At 36.5% G+C, this 23,593-nt stretch overlaps 1 protein-coding gene across 5 annotated transcripts in view; it reads left to right on the forward strand.

Moving 5' to 3' along the window:
• Positions 1-23,593, forward strand: part of KIAA0319L (KIAA0319 like) — an 86,372-nt gene that overhangs the window by 35,676 nt on the left and 27,103 nt on the right. For all 5 annotated transcript variants that reach the window (XM_039850942.1, XM_039850941.1, XM_039850940.1 and 2 more), the window contains 4 exons: positions 13,667-13,913; positions 16,222-16,323; positions 19,034-19,131; positions 22,998-23,085. In XM_039850942.1, coding sequence (XP_039706876.1) covers positions 13,667-13,913; positions 16,222-16,323; positions 19,034-19,131; positions 22,998-23,085 — 535 coding nt within the window. The remainder of the gene's footprint in view (positions 1-13,666; positions 13,914-16,221; positions 16,324-19,033; positions 19,132-22,997; positions 23,086-23,593) is intronic.

Below are 23,593 nucleotides of genomic sequence, written 5' to 3' on the forward strand. Positions count from 1 at the left end.
AAAGCAGCTGTCTCTTAGTTAACACTCCTGTCATCTTTCCCTTTTCTCCCTTCATGATAGCTTTAGTTTCTCCGCGGAGACACTAAGAAGACCTAACTTGGTAACTAACTACTACAAACATAAACCCTGCCATATTCTCCAGACCCGTCTTTATAGTTGCTCAGAATTGGGTTGAGAAGTGTCTTTAAACCCCACTGGTTTTGCTAGTGTAAGAAGACATTGTCTTTCCTCAGTAGGATTTTTGTTCATGACAGTGGTAGTTTTTTTTTTAATACAGCTGTGTCTCAAATCAAAATGTGTTGGAAGCTGAATTTGTGTGACTCATTCTTTAATATTAAGTAGACCCCAGGGTTGCATGCGTCTTACCAAGGAGGGCCCCTAGCAGAACTGTGATGATGTGACCCAGATCAGTGTGAATATCCTGTGTGTGCCCTGCAGTCTCCTACTCAAAATGGAAGAGCTCATAATGGAGAGTTTTCCAGTCATCTTGAATTATGGTATTAATCACTGGGGCAGGTTACTTGGTTTGGAGAGGGCGGCCCCAGACTGGTGGTGAGGAGAAGCGGAGGAAGTGGAGAGGTGGAGAAAGGGAATGTGAATAGAAACCTTTCATCATTCTGAATAAAGCTTCTTTGAAGAAGAAATAGATATATGTACCTGGGGCATGATTATATGACTTATAGTTTGTTTAGAATTGGATTAGTTTTTATGATTTCTGTCAAGTGCCAGAAAAAATTGCCTAAAGAAATTTCACCCAAGTGTCACTGACCCTATATCATCCCTTGAAAATTTCACTATTACTTCACAGTTTCTGAAGTAAAATAATTTTCTCCATATCTCATTTTCCTGTTTCTTTAAAAATAAATGATACTACTAAATAATAAGTTGTTTATTTAAAAATACAGATCTGTCTGCCTTACTTAAAAATATTCATACTTCTGCTTCTTGGAATTTATTCTAAAACGGTAATTCCTAAATAGCTTCGCACACAATGACGAGATACTGTTTATTTAATAAAAAAAAGTAGAAGCAATCTGTCTAATAAGGAGAAAGTGGACAATGCAGCTATTACAAATATATATTTGTTTGCATGAATGGCTCTTTTGTTACTCCCTTCTGCTTTCCACTCCAGCCACACCAAATGTTTGCTCTTCTGTGGACACCATACTTTTTAAAGATAGCTTTATTAAAATATAATTGACATATAAACTGTACATGTTTAAAATGTACGATTTGATTATCTTTGACATATATATATATATAAAACCATAAAACCATCACCACAAAAAAGATATCCATACTCGAAAAGTTTCCTCCTGTCCCTTGGTAATTTGTCCTTCTCACTCCCCTCCCTTATCCCTAGGCAACTGCTGATCTGCTTTAGGTTATTATAGACTTTCTAGAATTTAAAAATAAATAATTCTATATTATGTACTCTTCTTTGTAATGAAATTATTGAGGTAATAACACTCATGCCTTTTGAGCATACAGTTTAGTGATTTCAGTAAATGTGTAGGGTGTACATCATCACCACAATCCAGTTTGTTAATATTTCTGTCACCCCAGAAACTTCCCTTGTGCCCATTTGCTCAAAAGTTCCCTTGTGCCATCACCACTCCCCAGCCCCCAGGCATCCACTAATCCACTGTCTATAAATTTGCCTTTTCTGGACTTTTCATATAAATGGAACCATGTAGTATGTAGTCTTTTGTGTCTGGCTTCTTTCACTTAGCATAATGTGCTGATGTTCATCCATGTAGTGTGTGTCAGGAGTTGGTTCCTTTTAATTGCTGGATAGTATTACATTGTGTGGATATATCATAATTTGTTTTTCTACTTAATTGTTAATGGATTTTTGGATTGTTTCTAGATTTTGGCTACAGGTAAATCTGCTAGGAACATTTGTGTATAAGTATTTAGATTGGGTATATGTTTTAATTTCTCTTGGGTATATATACCTGGAATGGCTACATCAGATTGTAGGTGTATATTTAACATTTTAAGAAATTGCCAAACTGTTTTCCAGACAGTTGTTTCATTTTACATTCCTATTAGTAATCTGTGAAAGTTCCACAGATTACTATTACATTCATATTTTTTTTTGGTAAAGTGTTCATATTTTTCCCTGTTTAAAAAAAATTGTTTTTTTTCCTTACATACATATTCTGCACATAAGTCATTTATCAGATATGTGATTTGCAGATATTCTCTCTCAATCTGTAGCTTATCTTTTCATTCTCCTAGCAGTGTCTTTTGAAGAGCAGATATTAATTTTGATGATATTCAGTGCATCAGTTTTTTAAATGGATCATGCTTTTGGTGTTGGATCTAAGGAAGATTTTCTCCTGTTTTCTTCTAAAAGTTTTATAGTTTAGGTTTTAAGTTTAGGTCTAGAATTTTTTTGTACATGGTGGGAGCTATGGATGGAAGGGTTTTGTTTTGTTTTGTTTATTGGCATATAACTGTCCAATTGTGCTAGCATCATATTTTTACCATCCTTTCTCCACTGAATTGCTTTTCACCTTTATTGGAAATCAGTTAACTATATATTTATGAATCTGTTTTTGGACTCTACTTGGTTCCATTGATTTATTTGTTTATATTGACATTAACACCACACTGTCTTGATAGCTTTGTAATAAGTCTTTAAATTGGATAATGCAAACTTTACAACTTTGTATAACTTTGTATTTTGTTATCAAAATTGTTTTGGCTATTCTAGGTCCTTTGTATCTTTATTTAAATTTTAGACTCTTGTTAATTTCTTTTAAAAAAGGGTTTTGATCAGGATTATGTTGGGCTGTAGATCAATTTGGGGAGAATCAATAACAATAATAATAGTAAGTCTACTGATTCACAAACACAGTTTATCTTACCATTTATTAAAGTCATCTCTAATTTCTGTCAGCAGTGTGTTGTAGTTTTTAGACGACATATCTTGCTCATCTTTTGTCACATTTATCCCTAAGTATTTCATATTTTTGATGCTATTATAATTGGTATTTTAAAAAATTCAATTTTTATTTGTTGCTACTATATAGAAATACAATTATTTATATATATCAATTTTGTATCCTGAAACCTTGCTAAACTCATTTATTCATTCTGGTAGCTTAATTCTAAGTTGGCAGGGTTTTTGTTGTTGTTTTGTTTTTTGTTTTCAGTACTTTAAAGATATTGTGACAATGTCTTTTAGCTTGTGTTGTTTCTGTTGAGAAATCTGCTGTAGTTTTTTTATATTTGTTGTTCTACACATAATGTGTCTTTTTTTGCCGGCTACTCTTAAGATTTTCTCTTTATCATCGTTTTAAGCAGTTTGATTATATTATTCCTTGGGGTGGTTTTATTTATATTTCTTGTGCTTGGAGCTTGTTGAACTTCTCAAATCTCAGTTCAAATGTGGTTTTATAGTTTTCATCAAATTTGAAAATTACTGACCATTATTTCTTCAAATATTTTTCTCTTCCCCTACTCCTTTAAGAAATCCAATTAGAAGCAAATTTGGCCACTCAAATTTGTCCTAGAATTTGCTATGCTCTGTTCATTTTTTTCAATCTTTTAACTCTATGGTTTCATTTTGAATAATTTCTGTTGTTTTCAAGTTTACTAATCTTTTCTTCTGCAGTTAAATCTCTACAGTGTATTTTTCATCATACACATTTGTAATATTCATCTCCAGAAGCTTGATTTGGGTCTTTTTTTTTTTCTTAAACATACCTTCCATGTCTCTACTTAAAATATGCACTCTTTCCTATAGCTTCATACCATATGAAATACAATCATAATAATTATTTTAATATCCTTGCCTACTAGTTCTATCATTGGTTATTTCTGGGTCAGATTTATCTGTCTTTCTGTCTGTCTGTCTGCCTGTCCATCTATTTGTTATTTCTAGGTCAATTTTATTTATTTACTTGTTTGTTTATCTATCTGTCTATCTGTCTATTTTATTTGGATATTTTTAGAGAATTTTATGAGAATTTACTTGAGCCAAACTCATGATGTATGCCAGGGGGGCAAGATCTCAGATGCTCCAGAGAATACTAGTTTTGTAGCTTCTTTTATGCATTTGAAATTAAGGAGGAAATACAAAGGAAGACTACATGGAAGTTGGGGAAAGCAAGGTAGGTATTGGATTACAGGATAGTTAACACAGTTTTAAATAACTGATATTTTTCCTCATTAGAGGATTTATTTTCCTGCTTCTTTGCATGTTTGATAACTTTTAATTGATTACCAGACATTGTAAATTTTTCCTAGTTGGGCGCTAGATATATTTGTATAGGTATTCTTGAAGTTTGTTCTGGGATATGATTAAATTATTTGAGAACCAGGTGATCCTTTGTGTCTTTTAAGTTTTGTTATGTAGGCCCAGAACTCCATTTAGTGTAGGGTTAATTCTTACATACTACTGAGGTAAGACTTTTATTAGTGCTCTGATGCCCCATGAATTATGAAGTTTTCTGTTCTGGCTTTTTGGAATAAGTATTATTCCTAGCTCATGGGAACTCTGGGTATTGTGCCCTGTAATTATTTTGAGTAGCTCTTTCCCTGGCCTTGGGTAGTTTCCACACACGTTTGAGATGATCATTACTCAATTGAATACTATAGGGGCATCCCCTGCAGATCTTTAGAGTTCAGTCTCTTTGCAGCTCTCTCCTATCCCAGACTTCTAGCTACATCTCTCCAACGCAGAGAGACTGCGAGTTTCTGTCTGGATTTCCTCTTCTTGTACTGTGGCCTAGAAACTTTCTTTAGACATTAAGCTGGGACAACTATAGGGCTCGTCTTACTTGTTTTTCATTTCTTAGGAATTACTCTTCTTTACTGCCTGATGTCAGTGTCTTAAATCCTATTGTTTCATATATTTTGTCTGTACTTCTAAGTGTTTCAGATGGGATGATAAATCTGGTCTCTGTTACTCTATCTTGACTGGAAGCAGAAGTCCATGATGTTTTTGTCTCCCTTCACCCCCGCCCCCAACATTTGGCATTCATCTGCTTAACTGTTTATTCTTCAAGACTCACCCCAGGCTTTACTTCTTTTAGGAAGCCTTCTCTGATACTCACTTCTCCAGATTGGGCCCAGATGCTCTCCTAAGTGTTTGTGTGATAGCCTAAATTCTATCATTCTCTTTTCAGTCTAAAAACATGGTACTTGTTCAAATTCAGTCCTTCCAAATATATCCTTGATCTTGTCCCCTTGCCTCTTCTGTTACTCTCACATTGTTCTTGTTTTCTTTTCCCCCAGAAATATGAAGGGTAGTCTACACTTGCTTTCCCTTCTTTGTTCACTTGTATTTAATCCTCAGTCCTGTGGAATTTAGTTTCCAAGGGGCTCTTGCTGGGGTCACCAGTAACCTCACAATTGTCAAGTATAATGTATTCTTTTGAGTCCTTATCTGATTGAACCTCTCTGCATTATTTCATACAGGTTGCAGTTGTCCCTTCTTTCTTGTTAGAACATCTTACGGTTTTTTCCTTCTCTCTGACCATATCCTTTTAGTCAATTTTGTGGGTCATTTCATCTGCTCACATCTTAAACACTGATATCTCTACATACTCTATTTTTGAGCCTCTGTTCCCTTTATTTACATGTTCTTCTCGAGCAAGCTCATTTACTCCTATGGCTTCAGTTACTATCTTTGGGACTTGATTCCAAGTCTGGATCTCTATTTGAATTTCCCAGAGGTACTTCAGATTCAGTATGTCTAAAACATAACTTACATGCTATTTCTTAAAGCTGCTCTTTTGTAGCCGATCTTAGTTTCTGACATTGCTATAGTTAGTCTCTCAAGCAAGAAACATGGGAGTCATCTTAAATTCTTTTCCCCAAGCCCTAGATGCATTTCAGCTTCACAAATATTAGATCCTTAATATTTTAAAATCCATCCCTCAGGGGGGAGCTTTTGGTAATGGTGGTGGAGTAAAGTGGTCTCCTGAACTCTCCCACAGATAATTATAAAATATGTAAAACATGTATTTAGAGAAACTGGAAAGGGTCCAAAAGCAGACAGAAGCTAGAGGAGAGTTTACTCTTGAAAAACAGCAACTGGAAATAGTAAGAATTGTGACTTTGCAGCTTTTTAAAATTTTTGCTTGAAGGCATTCACCAACCCCCACAGCAGAGGAAAGTGGCAGTGGAAAGACCTCAGGCCTACTTTCTTATAGTGGCAAAGAACAGAGTCAAGATAGAAAAACTACCTGGACATTTAAGGGGAGGGGCCCTTGAAAGTAAGAAAACCATAGAAGAGGGTTAAACCCATAACCTGACTATAAACTCAACTAAAGTCCATGGCTGAACCTCTGAACTACACCTACATGGGGAGACTCCATAGGGCCTTGTGAAAAAGCAGGCAGAAATCAGAGAAGCAGACAGAACCTACACCAGGTGAGCTCTGTGAGTTTGTTGCCTTTTTAACTGAGTGCATTCCCCAACCATGTGTAGCTTAGGTGGCAGAAATCTGAAGTCTTATTGACTTGAGGTGTCAGAGGACAGAGTCTAAGACTGAAAAATTAGGGAATAATCTCCAGAATTAAAAAAGCACCGTGAAAGCAGGCCCCAAATCTGAGTATAACCTGTGGTCAAATGTTTGGCCAGTCATCAGATTACACTAGAAGACCTGCAGGGGACCAGGCTAAAAAAGCAGCTGCAGGACTTACAGAGATATCAGTTGCTGCACATTGGCAGGGGAAGCAAAGTCTACAGTTTAAGTTCAGATAAGTTACTTGTCTACTAGAAAAAAAATACCCCCAAACAATCGCAAGGAAAACACAGTAGAATCCAGTATTACTACATATATTAGACAGAATGTCCAGTATTCAAACAAAACTTATTAGACATGAAAGGAACAGGAAAAGGTGACCTCCATACTCAGGGAGGTAAAAGCAGTCAGTGGAAACTGACTCCAAGTTGACTCAGATGTTGTTGGTAGTCAGAGACTTCAAAGTATGTTCAGAGAACTAAAGGAAATTAAAGGAAAATTATTTTAGTGAGTGAACAGTTAAAGAATTTCAAAGGACAAATGCAGTTTTTAAAATGGGAAAATAGAAACAAGAATTTCCACTTATGACATCATAAAGGGGTCTATAATTTTCTCATTGTAAAAAACAAGTATGAAACTGGACAAAATTGTAGCACAGGTATTTCTGGCCACTAGAAATATAATAGAGGCAGAAGCAAGTTGAGAAGTGGTTTTTCTTGAAATGTGTTTATTCTTTATTCTTGGTAATGCTTTGAGCAAGTACGGTGGGAGTCTGTAGTCTTCTTGAGGCTTTTCCCATCTGTTCTTACCTTCATCACCTCAGCTCAGGTGATGAAGAAATGTGGTTTTATGTGTGTGGCTGGACATGAAAATGAGCAACTTTTTTGCCAGAGGGAATGGACTTTACTTGGTGCAGAGGGTGAAAATTTATAGCTTTGCCAACTAAAAGTGGCACACTTGGTTGGGAATGAATGGAGAGAATCCACAATTTTGCCAGCCTGAGGTTGCAGTGCCTGCTAGGGTGAGTGGTGGACCTGCCAGAAACTTAATGGGAAGATCCTGAAAATAAGAGAGCCATAGAAGAGCTAAAATAAGCCCTCTGCATATCCCTGGCTGATTGAGAAATTATCTGCATGAACAAGAGAGACCCAAGAGAGCCTGGTAAAAAGTAAAAGTCAGGAAAGACTTAAGAATTGACTGAAACTTTGAATGCATGCCTTGAGCAGTACACAGATGGACTGGCAGAGGGTGAAACTTTATGAGCTTGAGGTGTCTGAGCGACCTCTGCCCAAATTGGGACTACTAAACTATACAGGTACAAGAGTGATACCTAGGAATCCAGACTAAAGTAAAAATAAGAATTAAAAGAACTGAGCAGAGACATCAATGGCAACATGTTGTATGTGTGTATCAGATTGTTTAGTTTGAGACTAGGGAAGTTACTAAAAACAACAGCCCATTAGAAAAATAAAACAATTTAGAGTTGCTACAATATAGTATCAAAGCTTTCCAGTTTTCAGCCAGATGTTATGAGATATGCAAAAAAGTATCAGGAAAGTATAACCCATGCTCAGGGGAAAAAAATAATAAACAAATGAATTCTGCATGCACTCACCTTTCAGATTTAGCAGATACTTCAAAGCAGCTGTTAAAAATATGCTTAAAAAATTAAAGGAGTCTGTGTTCAAAGGTTTAATGGAAAATGAGAAGACAATTATACAACAAATAGTGGCTCTAACCACTTTTATTCGGCTTTGTACTGGAGGTCCTAGCCAATGTGATAATGCAAGAAAAATAAAGGAATACAGATCAGAAATGAAGAAGGAAAACTACCTTTATTCACAGATGATATAATCATGTACCTAGAAAATTCCAAGAGATGTACATAAAAGCTACTGGGATTATTAAGTGAATTTGGCAAGGTTGCAGGATATAAGATCAATATAGAAAAACCAGTTGTGTTTATATATTAGCAATGAATAACTGGGAATTAAAGTTTTTAAAAATGTATTTTAGCATTCAAAAACATGAAATACTTAGAGATAAATTTTTTTATTTATTTTTATTTTTATTTTTTATTAAGTTTATTGGGGTAACATTGGTTAACACAATTATATAATTTTCAGGTGTACATTATAATTTGAAATCTGTATATTCTATTGTGTGTTTACTACCCAAAGTCCAATTTACTTCAGCTGCCATATATTTGATTCCCTTTACCCACTTCACCCTACTCCTACCCCCCTATATTTGACCCCATTTACCCCATCTAACTCTCCCCTCCTTCCCCATCCTGTTACCCTCTGGTAACCACTAGTCCATTGTCCATGTCCATGAGTCTCTTTGTTTGTCCTGTTCATTTGTTGCTTTTAGGTTTATATCCCACATATAAGTGATACCACATGATTTTCAACTTTTTCTGCCTGGCTTATTTCGCTTAGCATGATTATCTCAAGGTCCATCCATGTTGTCGCAAATGGCAGTATTTCATCTCTTCTTATGGCTGACATATTCCTTTGTATATATGTACCACAGCTTCTTTAGCCAATCATCTATCGTAGGACACTTTGGTTGCTTCCATGCCCCGGCCACTGTGGATAATGCTGCTATGAACATCGGTGTGCAAATACCTTTTTGGATATGGGTTTTCAAGTCTTTGGGGTAAATACCCAGTAGAGAGATTGCTGGATCATATGGTAGATCAATTCTTAGTTTTTGGAGAGACCTCCATACTGTTTTCCATAGTGGCTGTATCAATTTGCAGTCCCACCAGCAGTGTATGTGAAGGATCCTTTTTCTCCGCGTCCTGTCCAACATTTGTTATTACTTGTGCTGTTGATTATAGCTATTCTAACAGGTGTGAGATGATATCTGATTGTGGTTTTGATTTGCGTTTCCTTAATAGCTAGTGATGTTGAGCATCTTTTCATATATTTGTTGGCCATTTGTATGTCCTCTAGGGAGAAGTGTCTGTTCAGGTCTGCTCATTTTTTGATGGGATTATTTGTTTTTTTTGTTGTCGTTATTGAGTTGTATGAGTTCTTTTATAATTTGGATATTAGGCCCTTATTGGAGACGTTGCTTGCAAATGTATTTTCCCATTCGGATGGTTGTCTCTTTACCTTATTGACAGTTTCTTTTGCTGAGCAGAAGCTTTTTAGTTTGGTGTAGTCCCATTCATTTATTTTTGCTTTTACTTCCCTTGCCTTTGAGGTCAAATTCATAAAATCCTCTTTAAGTCCAAGGTCCTTGAGTTTAGTTCCTATGTTTTCTTCTATGCATTTTATTGTTTCAGGTCTTATATTCAGGTACTTTGGGATAAATTTAACCAAATATGTGTAAGAGCTATATATAGAAAACTCTAAAACATTGCTGAGAGCAAATAAAGAACTAAATAAATGGAGAAAGATACCATTGTAATGGGTTGAATGGTGCCCGCCCCCCACCCACTATGATGTCCACCTGGAACCTCAGTGTAAGACCTTATTTAGGAATAAGATCTTTGCAGGTATAGTTAGTTAAGGATCTTAAGATGAAATCATCCTTATTTAGGGTGGGCCCTAAATTCAATGCCTGGTGTCTTTACAAGAAAAAGAAGAGGGAGATTTGGACCCACCAAGGCACAAGAAAGAAGGCCATATGAAGATGGAGACAAAGACTAGAGTTATGTTGCCACAAGCCAAGGAATGCCAAGAGCCTCTGGGAGCTGGAACTGGCAAAGAAGGCTTTTTCCCAAACACCTGAAGAAGGAATGTGGCTGTGCCAGTACCTTGATTTTGCATTTCTGGGCTATAGAACTGTGAGAGGATAAATTTCTGTTGTTTTAAGTTACTAAGTTTCTGGTAATTTTTTATGGCAGCCGTAGGAAACTAATACAGCCATGTTCATGGATTAGGACTTAGAATAATCAAAACAATTTTGAAAATGAACAACAAATTTGGAAGACCTAAACTGTTTAACTTTAAGAGTTACTGTAAAGCTACAGTAATCAAAGCAGTGGTATTGGTGTAAAGATAGATTAATTCAATGAAACAGAACAGAGTCCAGAAATAGACTCAACACAAATATGGTCAGTTGATGTTCTAAGGCAGTTTAGTGGGGGAAAGGATACTGTTTTTAATAATGATGTTAGAACAATTGGCTATTGATAAGGAAAAACGTGAACCTTGACCCTTACTTCACACCATACAGAAATATTAGCTCAAAATGGATCATAGACCTAAAATTTAAGAGCAAAAACTATAAAACTTGTAGAAGAAAATGCTGGAGAATAATTTTTTTGTGATCTTGTTGCCGAACGAATGAATGAATGAGTCACTGAAAGCATGAAACATAAAAGAAAAAATTGATAAACTGGAGCCCACCAAAGTGACAGACTTTTGCTATTCAAGCTACAGACTGGGAAAACATATTTTCAAGTTTAATACTTAATGAAGGACTTATTTCTAGACTATATAAAGAGCTCTTATAACTGAGTTGGAAAACTAATACTAAAGCAAAGAAGTTGTCCACCAAAGAAGTTGTACAGATGTCCAGTAAGTACATGAAAAGATGGTCAACATCATTAATCATTAGAAAAATGCAAATTAAAAACCAAAATAAGGGGCTGCTACACACCTCAATAATGGCTAAAATTAAAAAGACTTCATACAACAAATTCTTGCAAGGTTGTAGAACAACTCGAATGTTCACACTGGTGGTATATAATGACATAACAACTTTGGAAAATGGTTTGGCAGTTTTTTAAAAACCTGAAGATACATCTTCCATATGACCAGGCATTCTACTACTCATAGATATTTACCCAAGAGAAATGAAAGGATATGTTCATACAAAGACTTGTAGAGGAATATTTATAACAGCTCAATTTGTAATAGCCCCAAACTGGAATCAACCCCAGTGCTCATCTGTTGGTGAATGAATAAACAAATTGTGGCATAGTCATACAACAGAAACCTACCCAGCAATCATAAGGAAAGACCTATTAATACAAACAGCAGCATGGATGAATAGCAGAATAATTTTGCTGAGTGAAAGAAGCCAGACCAAAAAAGAGTACGTACATGTGACTCCCTTTATATAAAATTCTGAGAAATGCAAACTATAGTGATAAGAAGCAGAGCAGTAGTTGCCTGGTGAGTGGGGTGAGAGGAGAAGGGATTACAAAGGAACATGAGGAATCTTTGGACCTGTTGGATATAGTCATCATCTTGATTGTGGTGATGGTTTCATAGATGTACACATATGTCAAAATTTATCAAATTATACACTAAATATATTCAGTTTATTGTATATTGATTGTACTTTAATAAAATTGTAAAACAAATGAACAAAGATGTGAATAAACTTAACCAAAGAAAATATATGACTGGCCAGTAAACACATTAAAAGATATTCAGCCTCATTAGTTATCAGAAAAATGCAAATTAAATCACAGTGAGATACCATTCAAATAACAAAAAACAAAAAGATCAAGAATACCAAGTATTGTCTACGACTATGTCACCCTTAACGTGCCTGATATCATCTGATCTTGGGAGCTAAGCAGGGTCGGGCCTGGTTAGTACTTGGATGGGAGACCGGGTGCTGTAGGTGTAAAAAAAAAAACAAAACCAAGTATTGGTGAAGTTGTGGAGCAACTGGAACTCTCATACATTGCTGGTAGAAATGCAAAATGGTACAGCCACTTTGGATAATAGTTCATAGTTTCTTATAAAGTTAAGCATACACATATGTAATTAACAATAAATACTTCTAAGTATTTACCCAAGATAAATGAAAATATATGTTTACAGAAACATTTGTATTCAAACATACATAGCAGCTTTATAAGAGCTGAGAAAACTGAAAACAATTTAAATATCAATGATAAATGGATAAATAAAATTTGGTATATCTCTATAATGGTATACTACTCAGTAATAAAAAAGAATGAACTACTGAATCATGGATGAATCTTAAAAACATTATGTTGTGTGAAAGCAGCCAGAAACAAAAATATTATGTATAAGATCCTTTTATATGAAATAGAAGAAAGCCCAAACCAACTAATGGTGACAGAAGACAAATCAGTAGTTTCTTGGGCCTGAAGATGGAGGCAGGAATTTGCTGCAAAGGGGCATGAACTAATTTTGGGGGCTAATAGAAATGTTCTCTCTCTTAATTGTAGTTATGTGGGTGTATATACTTATCAAAACTCATCGACCTATACACTTTAAATGTGTGCAGTTCATTTTTTGTAAATTATACTTCGATTAAGTTGATTAAAAACAAACAAACAAACCCATATCACCAACTTTGTTTAGCCACTCATCATTTCTTGTTTGGATGAATACAGTACTCTCCTAAACAGTATTCCTGCTGTTGTCTTCCTTCTTCAAGCCCATACACTAGATAGTAACTTGAATTATCCATTTAAAGCAGAAACCTGACTTTGTCACTTCCTTGCATACAACCATTGATTGCTTACCATTACCTGGTTCTTTAAAGTAGTGTATACTGTCTTCTTTACTCCGGCCATCGACTGTCTTTCCAGCTCATCTTTCATTATTTCCTCCCTCTTAGCTTAATGACTCTCAGTTCCCAACACATGCCATGTTAATCTCATTTCTACACTCAACTCTCCCCTCAGCCCTTTGTCTAGTAAACTGTTTACCCTTTAAAACTCAGCTCTGGACTTTCCTCCTTCAGAGAGCCTTTATTTAAACTATCCTTCACATGCACCCTTTCTCCAAGAGAGAGAAGTTAAATACTCTCAGGGTTTCTTTGGTTCATCATAACTTTCCTAGTTATTTCTACCATTTTTGGCTTATTATGTTTTAAATTCTCTCCCCGCCACTAGATTGTACACTTGTTGAGCACAGCGATTATGGTTGGTTTTTTTTTTTTTTTTTTTTGATCCAGAAGGCTTATTCTGTAATAGGTGCTTAATAAGTATTTGTAAGAAGAATTGAATATAAATGTTGAGATTGTTACTATTTTAAGCAGAACTGTCGGCATAGAAAGAAAGACTGGGAAGATTTATATCAACATAATACCAGTTTGAGTAGTAAGATTAGTTTCTTTCACATTTTTGACAGTTTTGCGTTAAAACATTTAATATGCAATTATTTCATGTGATATAACCTAAAAAACTGGCTTTATAACTTTTGTCTACTTAATTGAATTTTTGCATTTCTTTAGGTCCACAAGGAAGTCACAATTTCCAATCCTCTAACCACAAATCTGACTGAGGAAACTGCTGTTTGGTCAAAGAATGTATCAGTCCAACCTGAGGTGTCAGAGGATCTGGGTACTACGCCTAGCACTCAGCAAGTAAAAAACCCTGGGAAAATCCAGGTTGCTGCCCCTCTGCCAGTGGCTCCCTCCAACAGTTATGCTACCCCCACCCCCCAGGCCTCTTTCCAGAGCACTTCAGCACCATTCCCAGGTGAGGCCCTTTGCTTCTGCCCATGGAGATAGGATGGGAAAGTAGAACATTTAATCAAAGTGTTCCCTTTTAATGGAAAGAAAGGAGGGAGGCATGACTTTTAATACTGTAGGTTAAGAGAAAAAATAATCCTATTTGTGTCCCTGTAATCATAGGATTTGGGGCTCTCGATCCTTTTCTCAACAGGCCCGAGCCTATGGAAATTTATGAAGCTCATTTCCCCCAAGCCAGATTCCACTGGGACTTAAGAGCACAAGATTCAATTAAGCGATGTTCAAGGAATCAAGCAAACAGAGGCCACTGGGCAGAAAGAGTTGGATCTGTGCACCTGTTCGCCTTCTGAACAGCTGGTTGTAGATCAGATATTTGTCTCTCTGATTTTGACAGCATCTTTAGTTTTTAAAGCAACCCATAGAAAGATTTATACATAGAATGTTGCCTTAAGTCTATGTTTCATGAGTGCCATTCTAAGGTATTAGGAGGAAATGATTAATCAAGGAAACTAAGTTGATCTTCATTCCCTGGAAAACTCAACAGGGTGAAGAAAAGACACTGAAAATGATTTTTGCCAAGTTTTAATTAACTAGGGCCTCATTTGGTGGTAATATAACATGAAATTTTAGGGTTTCAATCCTATGCCACTAAAGTAATTTTTTAAAAAAATTCAGAATGCCTGTAATTTTTGGTGTAATCATGAAGGGTTTGAGTTGCACTGTATTTTTGTCCATTATACTTTACCTGAGTGTAGCGGTTTCTTTCTTCTTTTCCTCCTCCTTCCTTTTTTTGAAAGTCACTTCAGAGAATTCTTATTTCACCTCCTGGGGTTTCTAAATGGTAAAGTTTCCATAATGGATGTTTTTATTTCTCCCCAAGTACAGTGTCCCAAGCAGACAGGTAAATCTCAAATTTCATATTTGTCTAGGAAGCCCATCTCACCTCCTAGTCTTGAAATATGGGTGGACCAGGCAGTTGTTTGCTTTAAGCTCTGTAGTTTCTAGGTCTCATAACAAATGAACAATTATTGTCAGAGAAAAGGTTTATATAATCAGTGATTCTCAACAACCTGCAAACATTTTTCGTTGTTATAACTAAGGAGGAGGGGTTCTACTGACATCTAGTGGGTAGAGGCCAGGGATACTGCTAAACATCTTAGAGAACACAGGACAATTTCTCCGACAACAAAGAATTATCTGCTCCAAAGTGCCAAGGTTGAGAAACCCTAACATGTATGAACTCGCTGATGAATAGTATATAGACAGTATATAGCTATTAGCTGATGTGGTATTCCAAAAAACGCTAAAGTAGTTCAAGAAGTAGGTCAGTTTGAATGGAAATGATCTGGGAAGATTTCTTGGAGAGAAGACTGGCTATGAGCTAGAAACAAAGTCTTGTATTTAGAATAAAAAAAGCACACACCCCAATTGGAGAAATAGCTTTAGCAAAGTCCCCAGGAGTAGCCCATGACTTCTGTGGAACACAAGAGGAAAAATTAATAAAACTAGAGGCAGAATTGGGTAGGAAGGGCGAGATGGTATGATCAAATGATAATAATTCTCTCATACAAGGTGAGGAGTTTGGCCTTAAACATGGCGTGTGTGTGCGGCGGCGGTGTCTTGAGTAGGAGAGTAACATGGTGGGCGAGGATTTTAGAAAAACTAATGATGGTGGGTGTTTTAGGAAGACAGAATGGATTAGAGTGGGGAGAGCTAGCAGATGGAAGAACAAGATCCTTGGAATAATGTAAGTCTATGGTTGTAACAACTGGAATAGAAAGAAATTAACACTGGCCTTGTGATCAACACTTGCCTTTTCTTCTAGGAACTTTATGTCTGTTTTTTATTAGAAAGTTATTTATTAGCATAAAGATGATCCTTGAAACAGTTGAACTCTGTTTATTGAGCTCTGTGGAAAGTACTGTATAAAAAAGGCTTAAGGATCAACAGTAGTTAAAATACAGTGGAGAAAAAGTCAGAAAGGAAGAAAAGTAGAATAATATGGTGTTATGATAACCAAGAGTTTTGAGATGGAGGCATTTAGCAGTATTAGATGCCACAGAGGGAAGTATGAGGGCAGAGAAACAGTTATTCGATTTGCTAAGCAGCAGTTTGTTAATGACCTCAAAAGGTTCTTTTCAGTGGAAAAGTGAGGACAGGATCAAACTTCAGGGAATTAGAATAGATAAGTAACGAGGAAATGAAGGCAGTAGCTGAATATTGTTAATAAAAGAAATTTGGCCACAAAAGGAAGGAGAGAAATGAGATAGTTTGGATTTAATTCTTTAACTCTTGCAAATTTTCTTTGTTTCCAGTTATAAAGGAACTGGTGGTATCTGCTGGAGAGAGTGTCCAGATGACTCTGCCTAAGAATGAAGTTCAATTAAATGCATATGTTCTCCAAGAACCACTTGAAGGTAAAACATCCCCTTACATTTGGATAATGTTTTAATTTATAATGATAAACATATACCTTGATTCATTTACTCATTGCAACAATCCTGTGAGAATAGGTATAGCAAGTACATGCGCAAATATTTATGTGATATGAGAGACAATATGATATAATATTTGAGATTCTGGCTTTGACATCAAGCCTGAGTTCAAATCTCAACTCAGCCAGTCATTAGCTGAATGATTTTAAGCAAATTATTTAACTTCTCTAAATTTCCATTTCTTTCTCAGTTAAATGAGGATAATAATTCCTACTTCATTAGGTTACTTTAAGGGCAAAATGAAATGGTATATAAGACACCTACTTCAGGCCCTAGCATATAACCGATGCTCATTGAATGTAGGTTGTATTATTTGCATTTAAAGGGGGAAGAAACTGAGACTCAGGCTGACCTCTTTATTTTAGCCAAACATTTAGTAAATAGCAGTTATAAAACTTGTAGAGAAGTTATTCAAGGCTACTGTTACTATAGATTTGTTACTTAAAAGACAGGCCCAATGTGATACACAAAATGCAAATTTATGCAATATATAAATTAGGGGATGATTAATTATTTAAGAAAACTTTTGTAATGTGAGCATTTTTTTCACCTTTGAAATATATATTAATATACCAAAGTTTGACTTATAAGTCTAAGACTATCTATGATATGAAGTGAAACATACCTTGATGGAAAATGATTGTATTGTGTTTATATTATTTTCAGGTATAAGGTTTGTCAAGTAGAATGCCATACTCTATTCAGGATGGGGTCCTTCCATTTTAGGTACACATGTTTCCAATACAATGTTTCTATTTTCTGGGCCTAATACCAAATCATGTATTTTTGCAAAAAGTACTTTTCCAGAACCTAAATGCCTACTTTGTTCTATATTTCTGCCCTCAAATTGAGTTTTCTTTATCAGTTCATTCCACCATCCTCTAGAGAAGCTGGTGGTAAGATAAGCTGAATAGATTTGGTGGCCTTTGAAGATAGAGGTGAGGAAAGAACCGCCTCCAGCTGCGTTTGCTTTCACTCTTTTGTGAAAGCTATGCTGGGCTCTACTGTATTTTCTTTTCTAACCTCTATTTGCATATACATTTTTTGTGTGTTAATAATCGTCTTGTAAGATCAGTGTTCCAAAACACATCAGTTCAGAAATAGATTGTTTTTAATTCTCCTCTCCCCAAGTTCTTCCGCCTTTAGTCAGATACATACGATGGATGGTTGATGGATGGTTTCAAACTTTCGAAGGTTGAGGAGGATGAGGCAGTGCCAGCTCTGCCTGCTTTTCCTCCCCCTCACCTCCTGTGGCCGCTCCTGAAGCACCTCTCAGGATCCCTCTGGAGTTTGGAGGTGGTTTGAAAACCACTGCCTGAAAGCATTAAAACTAGCACTCTGTCTAACAGACCTATACTTAGTTGTTCCCACCCTTGGATAAAGTTCTGGCTGTAAGATGTTCATCCCCTGAGCTTGTCTGTCCTAGGAATATTATCCTTTTTTGAAATTTGTGTTGTTAGCCTTAGATATTATAAAATTGTCAGTTCCCAAACTGATGTGTGTCTCTGTTGCCTGTGTGGAAACAATTTCCAGCTACGACTGGAAGAGATGTCATCTCTTAGCACCCATCCTACTTCTGCTGCTGCTTTCCTGCTCTGTACCTAACTTTTACATATACATTTGTGAGAGCTGCCTGGGGCTGACAATTGGATAAAAGAAGACTAGTATTTTGGAGAGGAAAGAATAGTAATAGATCTTATATCTCAAGCCTATAAAAGAAATTCAGGTCTTAAAGATGAAGGCTATCTTGGAATTAGGTTCTATGTGTTAATTTTAACTTTTAAGCTCATGAAATAAGAAAAAATGACCATTCTCTGCTAAGCATTTGAAATTTCTTACTTTTTCTTTTCTTTTTTCCTTTTGGGTAGTAAATTAAACTGACCCTTCCTACTAGATCCCATTCTTTTCTAGCCAGACATACATTTTGTTCCCCCTGCAAAAAATTTAAGACTACTTTTATTGGGGAGGGAATTCCATTTACAGAATTCTGTCTTTGCCTTGCCCAGTCATATAGTCTGAGCTACAAATGAAGACCATTTAATGCTTCATTTGATCTTAATTAATTTCAGTGGGGCCTGTTTTAAGTGGGCCATCCTCAGCCATCTTCTGCAGTATGTTATTTAGCTCAGCAGGAATGAAGTAGCTCTTTTAACTCACCAGGGTGTGATGACCTCAGTGAGACAGCATTGTTAGCATTCTGTAAAAAGCTATTTTTGAACCATGTTATTTAGAACTCATTGCTGTTCTTTGTTGGAAAAAGAAGTTTTGCAAGAATATGGCCTTTGTTCCCAGTGAGTTCATCTATTGTGGTTGTTGGGCATGTATTTTCACTGGGATGTCACACCATGAGAAACTTGGTATTTTGAGGGAGGACCAGTCCTGAGCAGGGCGGGTCTTGGGGCAGGACGAGCATTGCTGGGAGAGAGTAGAAGAAGCCCTGACTACCTGAGTCAGCAGAATCCACCCTTTCTTTCAACAGAATGTTTGGTTTCCCTGTAGGCTTTGGGGGTGAGATCTTAAAAAGTAAGGCCTTGTCAAGATTTAGAAGAGATTTGTTGTTGGCAGGCTGTGTGGCTGCCCTCTTTGTGTGTAGGTGCATGTTTTGATGATTTTTGTAACTGCCCTTCTATAGGAGAAACCTACACCTACGACTGGCAGCTGATTACTCATCCTAAAGACTACAGTGGAGAAATGGAAGGGAAACATTCTCGGATCCTCAAACTATCGAAGGTGAATTTGCCTCCTGTCATTTGCAGGGCTGGGGTAGAGGTGTTGACCATTGCTTCAAATTTATAAAATAGAATTTTCTGTCCACACTTAACTTAGGAACAGTCTTTCAGAAGTGAATCCTCCAAAAGTCTTGACTGGCTGACATCCAGTATTTGTTAGTGCATGATTCTCAAATTTCCATTTATGATGAGAAGACTGTATAAGCATGGTGGTGATAGCTGAAAATATACAGTAAACAATTTTTAAGGATAACATAAGGATTTTAGAATTTGGGAGATAAGCTAGGTTATTTGTAGCAACATGACTGTGTAAATTGTTTCAGTCTTTTTTGAGATTCAATGTAGTTGTTAAGAGCCATAAAAATGTTCATATTCTTTGGTCAAGCAATTAACTTCCCTCCCTCCCTCGCTCTTTCTCTTCCTACTTTCTTTCCTTCCTTTCTTCCATCCATCCTTCTTTCTTTTCTTCCTTTTTTCCTACCTTCCTTCCTTCCCTTCAACAACTGTTTATTGTACTCTAGTTTATGGCAGGTATTGGGAATTTACCAGTGAGTTAATCATAATCTTACCATTCAAGGACGGACAAAAGAGTCTAGTAAGTGATACTGACTGGAAGCAGGTAATTATAACATGAGATGCACTCGATCAGTGCCAGATTGAAGACCTGGGGAGTAAGAGTAGATTTCTTAGAGTATGCCTAGTTGGGTCATGAAAGGTGACTAACTTGCTGGGTAAAGGGTAGAGCAATAATATCCTAAGTCGGTAAAGCAACAGCAGTCATATATGGTTCAGAAGACTAGAGTCTATGGTGTGAGAAGAGCAATGGCCAGAGTAAGTTGGAGAGATGCAGGGGTCAGATTGCACAGACTCTTTATAAGGACTTTGACTCTTATCCAGAGGGAATATGGAAACTTTGAAAGGTTTTAAGCAGATGAAAGACTTGTTCAGATTTTCAGGTTAGAAACATCACCCTGACTGCAGATTGGAGGAGATGAGACTCAAACTAGGGAGAACAATGAGGACTCTGTTGACAGATGTAGATGTGAGATGATAATAGCCTGAGTAAAACAAACTAAATAAAACTTAAAAACCACCTATTGAGCTCATACCATGTGCTAGAAACAGTGCTAATTGTTTTTTTTTATGTCAGGTTTTTTTTCATACTGTATATACATAATTTTTCTTTAACATTTTATTTTTTTATTTTTCCCCTCTCCCCTCCCTTCTGGTAACCACTAGTCCATTGTCCATGTCCATGAGTCTCTGTTTGTTTGTCCTGTTCATTTGTTGCTTTTAGGTTTCTATCTCATTTATGTGATATCATGTGATTTTCAACCTTTTCTGCCTGGCTTATTTCGCTTAGTATGATTATTTTAAGGTCCATCCATGTTGTCGCAAATGGCAGTATTTCATCTTTTCTTATGGCTGAGTAATATTCCATATGTACCACAGCTTCTTTAACCAATCATCTATCGTAGGACACTTTGGTTGCTTCCATGTCCCGGCCACTGTGAATAATGCTGCTATGAACATCGGTGTGCAAATATCTTTTTGGATATGAGTTTTCAAGTCTTTGGGGTAAATACCCGGTAGGGGGATTGCTAGATCATATGGTAGATCAATTCTTAATTTTTTGAGAGCTCCATACTGCTTTCCATAGAGGCTGTATCAATTTGCAGTCCCACCGGCAGTATATGAGGATTCGCTTTTCTCCACATCCTCTCCAACATTTGTTATACTTGTCCTGTTGATTATAGCCATTCTAACAGGTGTGAGGTTGTATATCATTGTGGTTTTGATATGCATTTCCCTAATAGCTATTTCATATATTTGTTGGCTATTTGTATGTCCTCTAGGGAGAAGTGTCTGTTAAGGTCCTCTGCCCATTTTTTGATTGGACTGTTTGTTTTTTGTTGTCATCAAGTCGTATGAGTTCTTTGTATATTTTAGATATTAGGCCCTTATCAGAGGTGTTGCTTGCAAATATATTTTCCCATTCAGATGGTTCTTTCTTTTCCTTGTTGACGGTTTCTTTTGCTGAGCAGAAGCTTTTTAGTTTAATGTAGTCCCATTTATTTATTTTTGCTCTTACTTCCCTTGCCTTTGAGGTCAAATTCATAAAATCCTCTTTAAGTGCTAATTGTTTTATGCAGTTATTTAATCTTCATAACAATTCCAAGATACAGATATTAATATCTGTTCTACAAATGACAAAACTAAACACTGGAAAAATAAAGTGGTTTGGCGAAATTTCACAAAGCTATTAAGTGGTAGACTTGAACTGGAACTTTCTGTCTCTAAAACCCATGCTTTTAATAACTGCGTTATGATGAATGGTTAAAAACTAATGTGATATTTATAAAAAAAAAACCCATAAAACAAAAAACGAAGGCGATGGCAGTGTGAATGGAGAGAAGTGAGTGGATTTCAGAAATGGAGGTTGACTTGATAAGGCTTGGTGATCAATTAATTGGGTGGAGGTGTTTGGGAAGGGAAGTCTAGGATAATTCTAGCCTTTTGGCTTAGGCACCCGGTGGGTGTTGCTGCAGTAGTGCTGACATTCACAGAAATGAGCAGGTTTGGGGCAGGTTTGCAGATGATTAACTCATTTTCGGATAGAGTGAGTTTGAGGTACCTATGAAACATTTGAGTGGAGGTGTGCAGTAAGTAGCTGGGAATCAGGATACAAGTCTGGTCTAGAGGTAAATTTGCACATCAAACTCAAATAGATGACGATTGAAGCCACGGTAATAGATACCATCCAGAGAGAGTGTGTAGAGTGAGGAAATAAACGGGTTGTGATTGAAATTCTGGGGAACATTGTCACTAGAAGTATAGAAGGAAGAGGAAATGAGCGGGAAGGGAAATGAAAGCCAAGGAAAAGAGAGCATTACAAGAAGGAAGTGGTCAAATACACTACATGTAATCAATTAGCACACAAAAAAAGATAAAACCAAAGAAAGAAAAAACCCATTTGCCTGAAAGATGTTCATCATTGCATTAGCTACAATAGTGAAAATTTGGGAACAACACAAATAGCCAACAATATGGAATGCTTATATGAATTATGGCACATGTATTCATGTACTATTCCACAATCATTAAAATGACTATTAAAAAGACTATTATTAATGGAGAAAGTGTTCATGCTAAATGAATGGAAGAAAGAACAATAAAAAGTTTGGTACACACCTTGGTTTTAGCTAGACCCTGGATACCACTGACATACGAGCTCCTTGAAGGCAGAGAGCTTATCTTATTCATCTCCAAACCCCAAGCCTAGGACAACAACCAGTACATAATTGGTTCTCAGTAAATGTTTATTGAACAGTTGAACTGTTTAAAACTATTTTGTGTGTGTGTGGTTAATGATTGGGAGGAAATAAGAGAAATATGATTAAATAATTGATGTGTTAGGACTGTGGGATTTGGGTAATTTTTTTCTTTTATATATGTTTATACAGTTAGTGGAACTCAGGAGGGAAACATTCAGATATTTGGGAGCCATTTGGTACTTTTACAAAATGTTTTTCTTTGCAGAGATGATTGTTTTAATTTCATAACTCTGTAAAGTAGGATAGTTGGGCCTTTAATGTTCTTTTTAAAAGGAAATGGGAGTACAGAGATATTGAAATCCCTTCTGTTGTTCTAGAGTCAGCTAGTAATAAGATTCACATAAAAAGCTATGGTTTTTAAGTTTATAATTCATTGTTTCATCTCTCCAGCTAGTTTACTTTCTCCACTTTGGAAACAGTGCAAGGCGAGAGAGTGCAATAATCAGCCTGGGAAAGTTCACATATATGTGCGATGTTAAGTGTTAATTGCTGCTCTTTGTGGTTGTCTAAAAGATCTCTGTCCTTTCTGCAGCTCACTCCAGGCTTGTATGAATTCAAAGTGATTGTAGGTGGTCAGAGTAGCCATGGGGAAGGCTATGTGAACGTGACAGTAAAACCAGGTATGTATTTCCCAGCCCTGACTGTGTCTCTGTTGCTCCCTCTGCAGGAATCCCAAAGAGAGAGATTTGACTTTAGGGTTTTTTTAATTCCCATTCTTTTTTTTGTAATATATTTATTGGGCAATTCCTAATTCAGTGTAGTAAAAGGTTAGGGTGACAAAGTATGTACTTTGGCTCTAGTTAGAACATTTGGCTAGGCAGGGAAACATTAGTCACATGGCCCACAGTGCAGCATGGCCTGTCTACCTGGAACTACTTCTCCAAGTAGGTCATGCTGAGAGAGGACCATGTGTTGTCATTAAGAGAAACAAGAAAACCAGGGGAAGCATGTAGAAGGAGAACCAGCCAAGCGGCTGGCCCTTTCTGATCTCTTTCCAGAAATGTGGGCCTTTGCACATAGACTTCCTCACTGAAACCCTGCCAGTCCTCTTTCACCTTGGACACCAGATTCCATCATTCTTTTTAAGTGATCCGGCATCAGTAGATTACAATGCGGTAGCAAGGTATC

The sequence above is a fragment of the Pteropus medius genome, unplaced genomic scaffold (genome assembly GCF_902729225.1).
Source record: "Pteropus medius unplaced genomic scaffold, Ma_sr-lr_union100, whole genome shotgun sequence".
NCBI lineage: Eukaryota > Metazoa > Chordata > Mammalia > Chiroptera > Pteropodidae > Pteropus > Pteropus medius.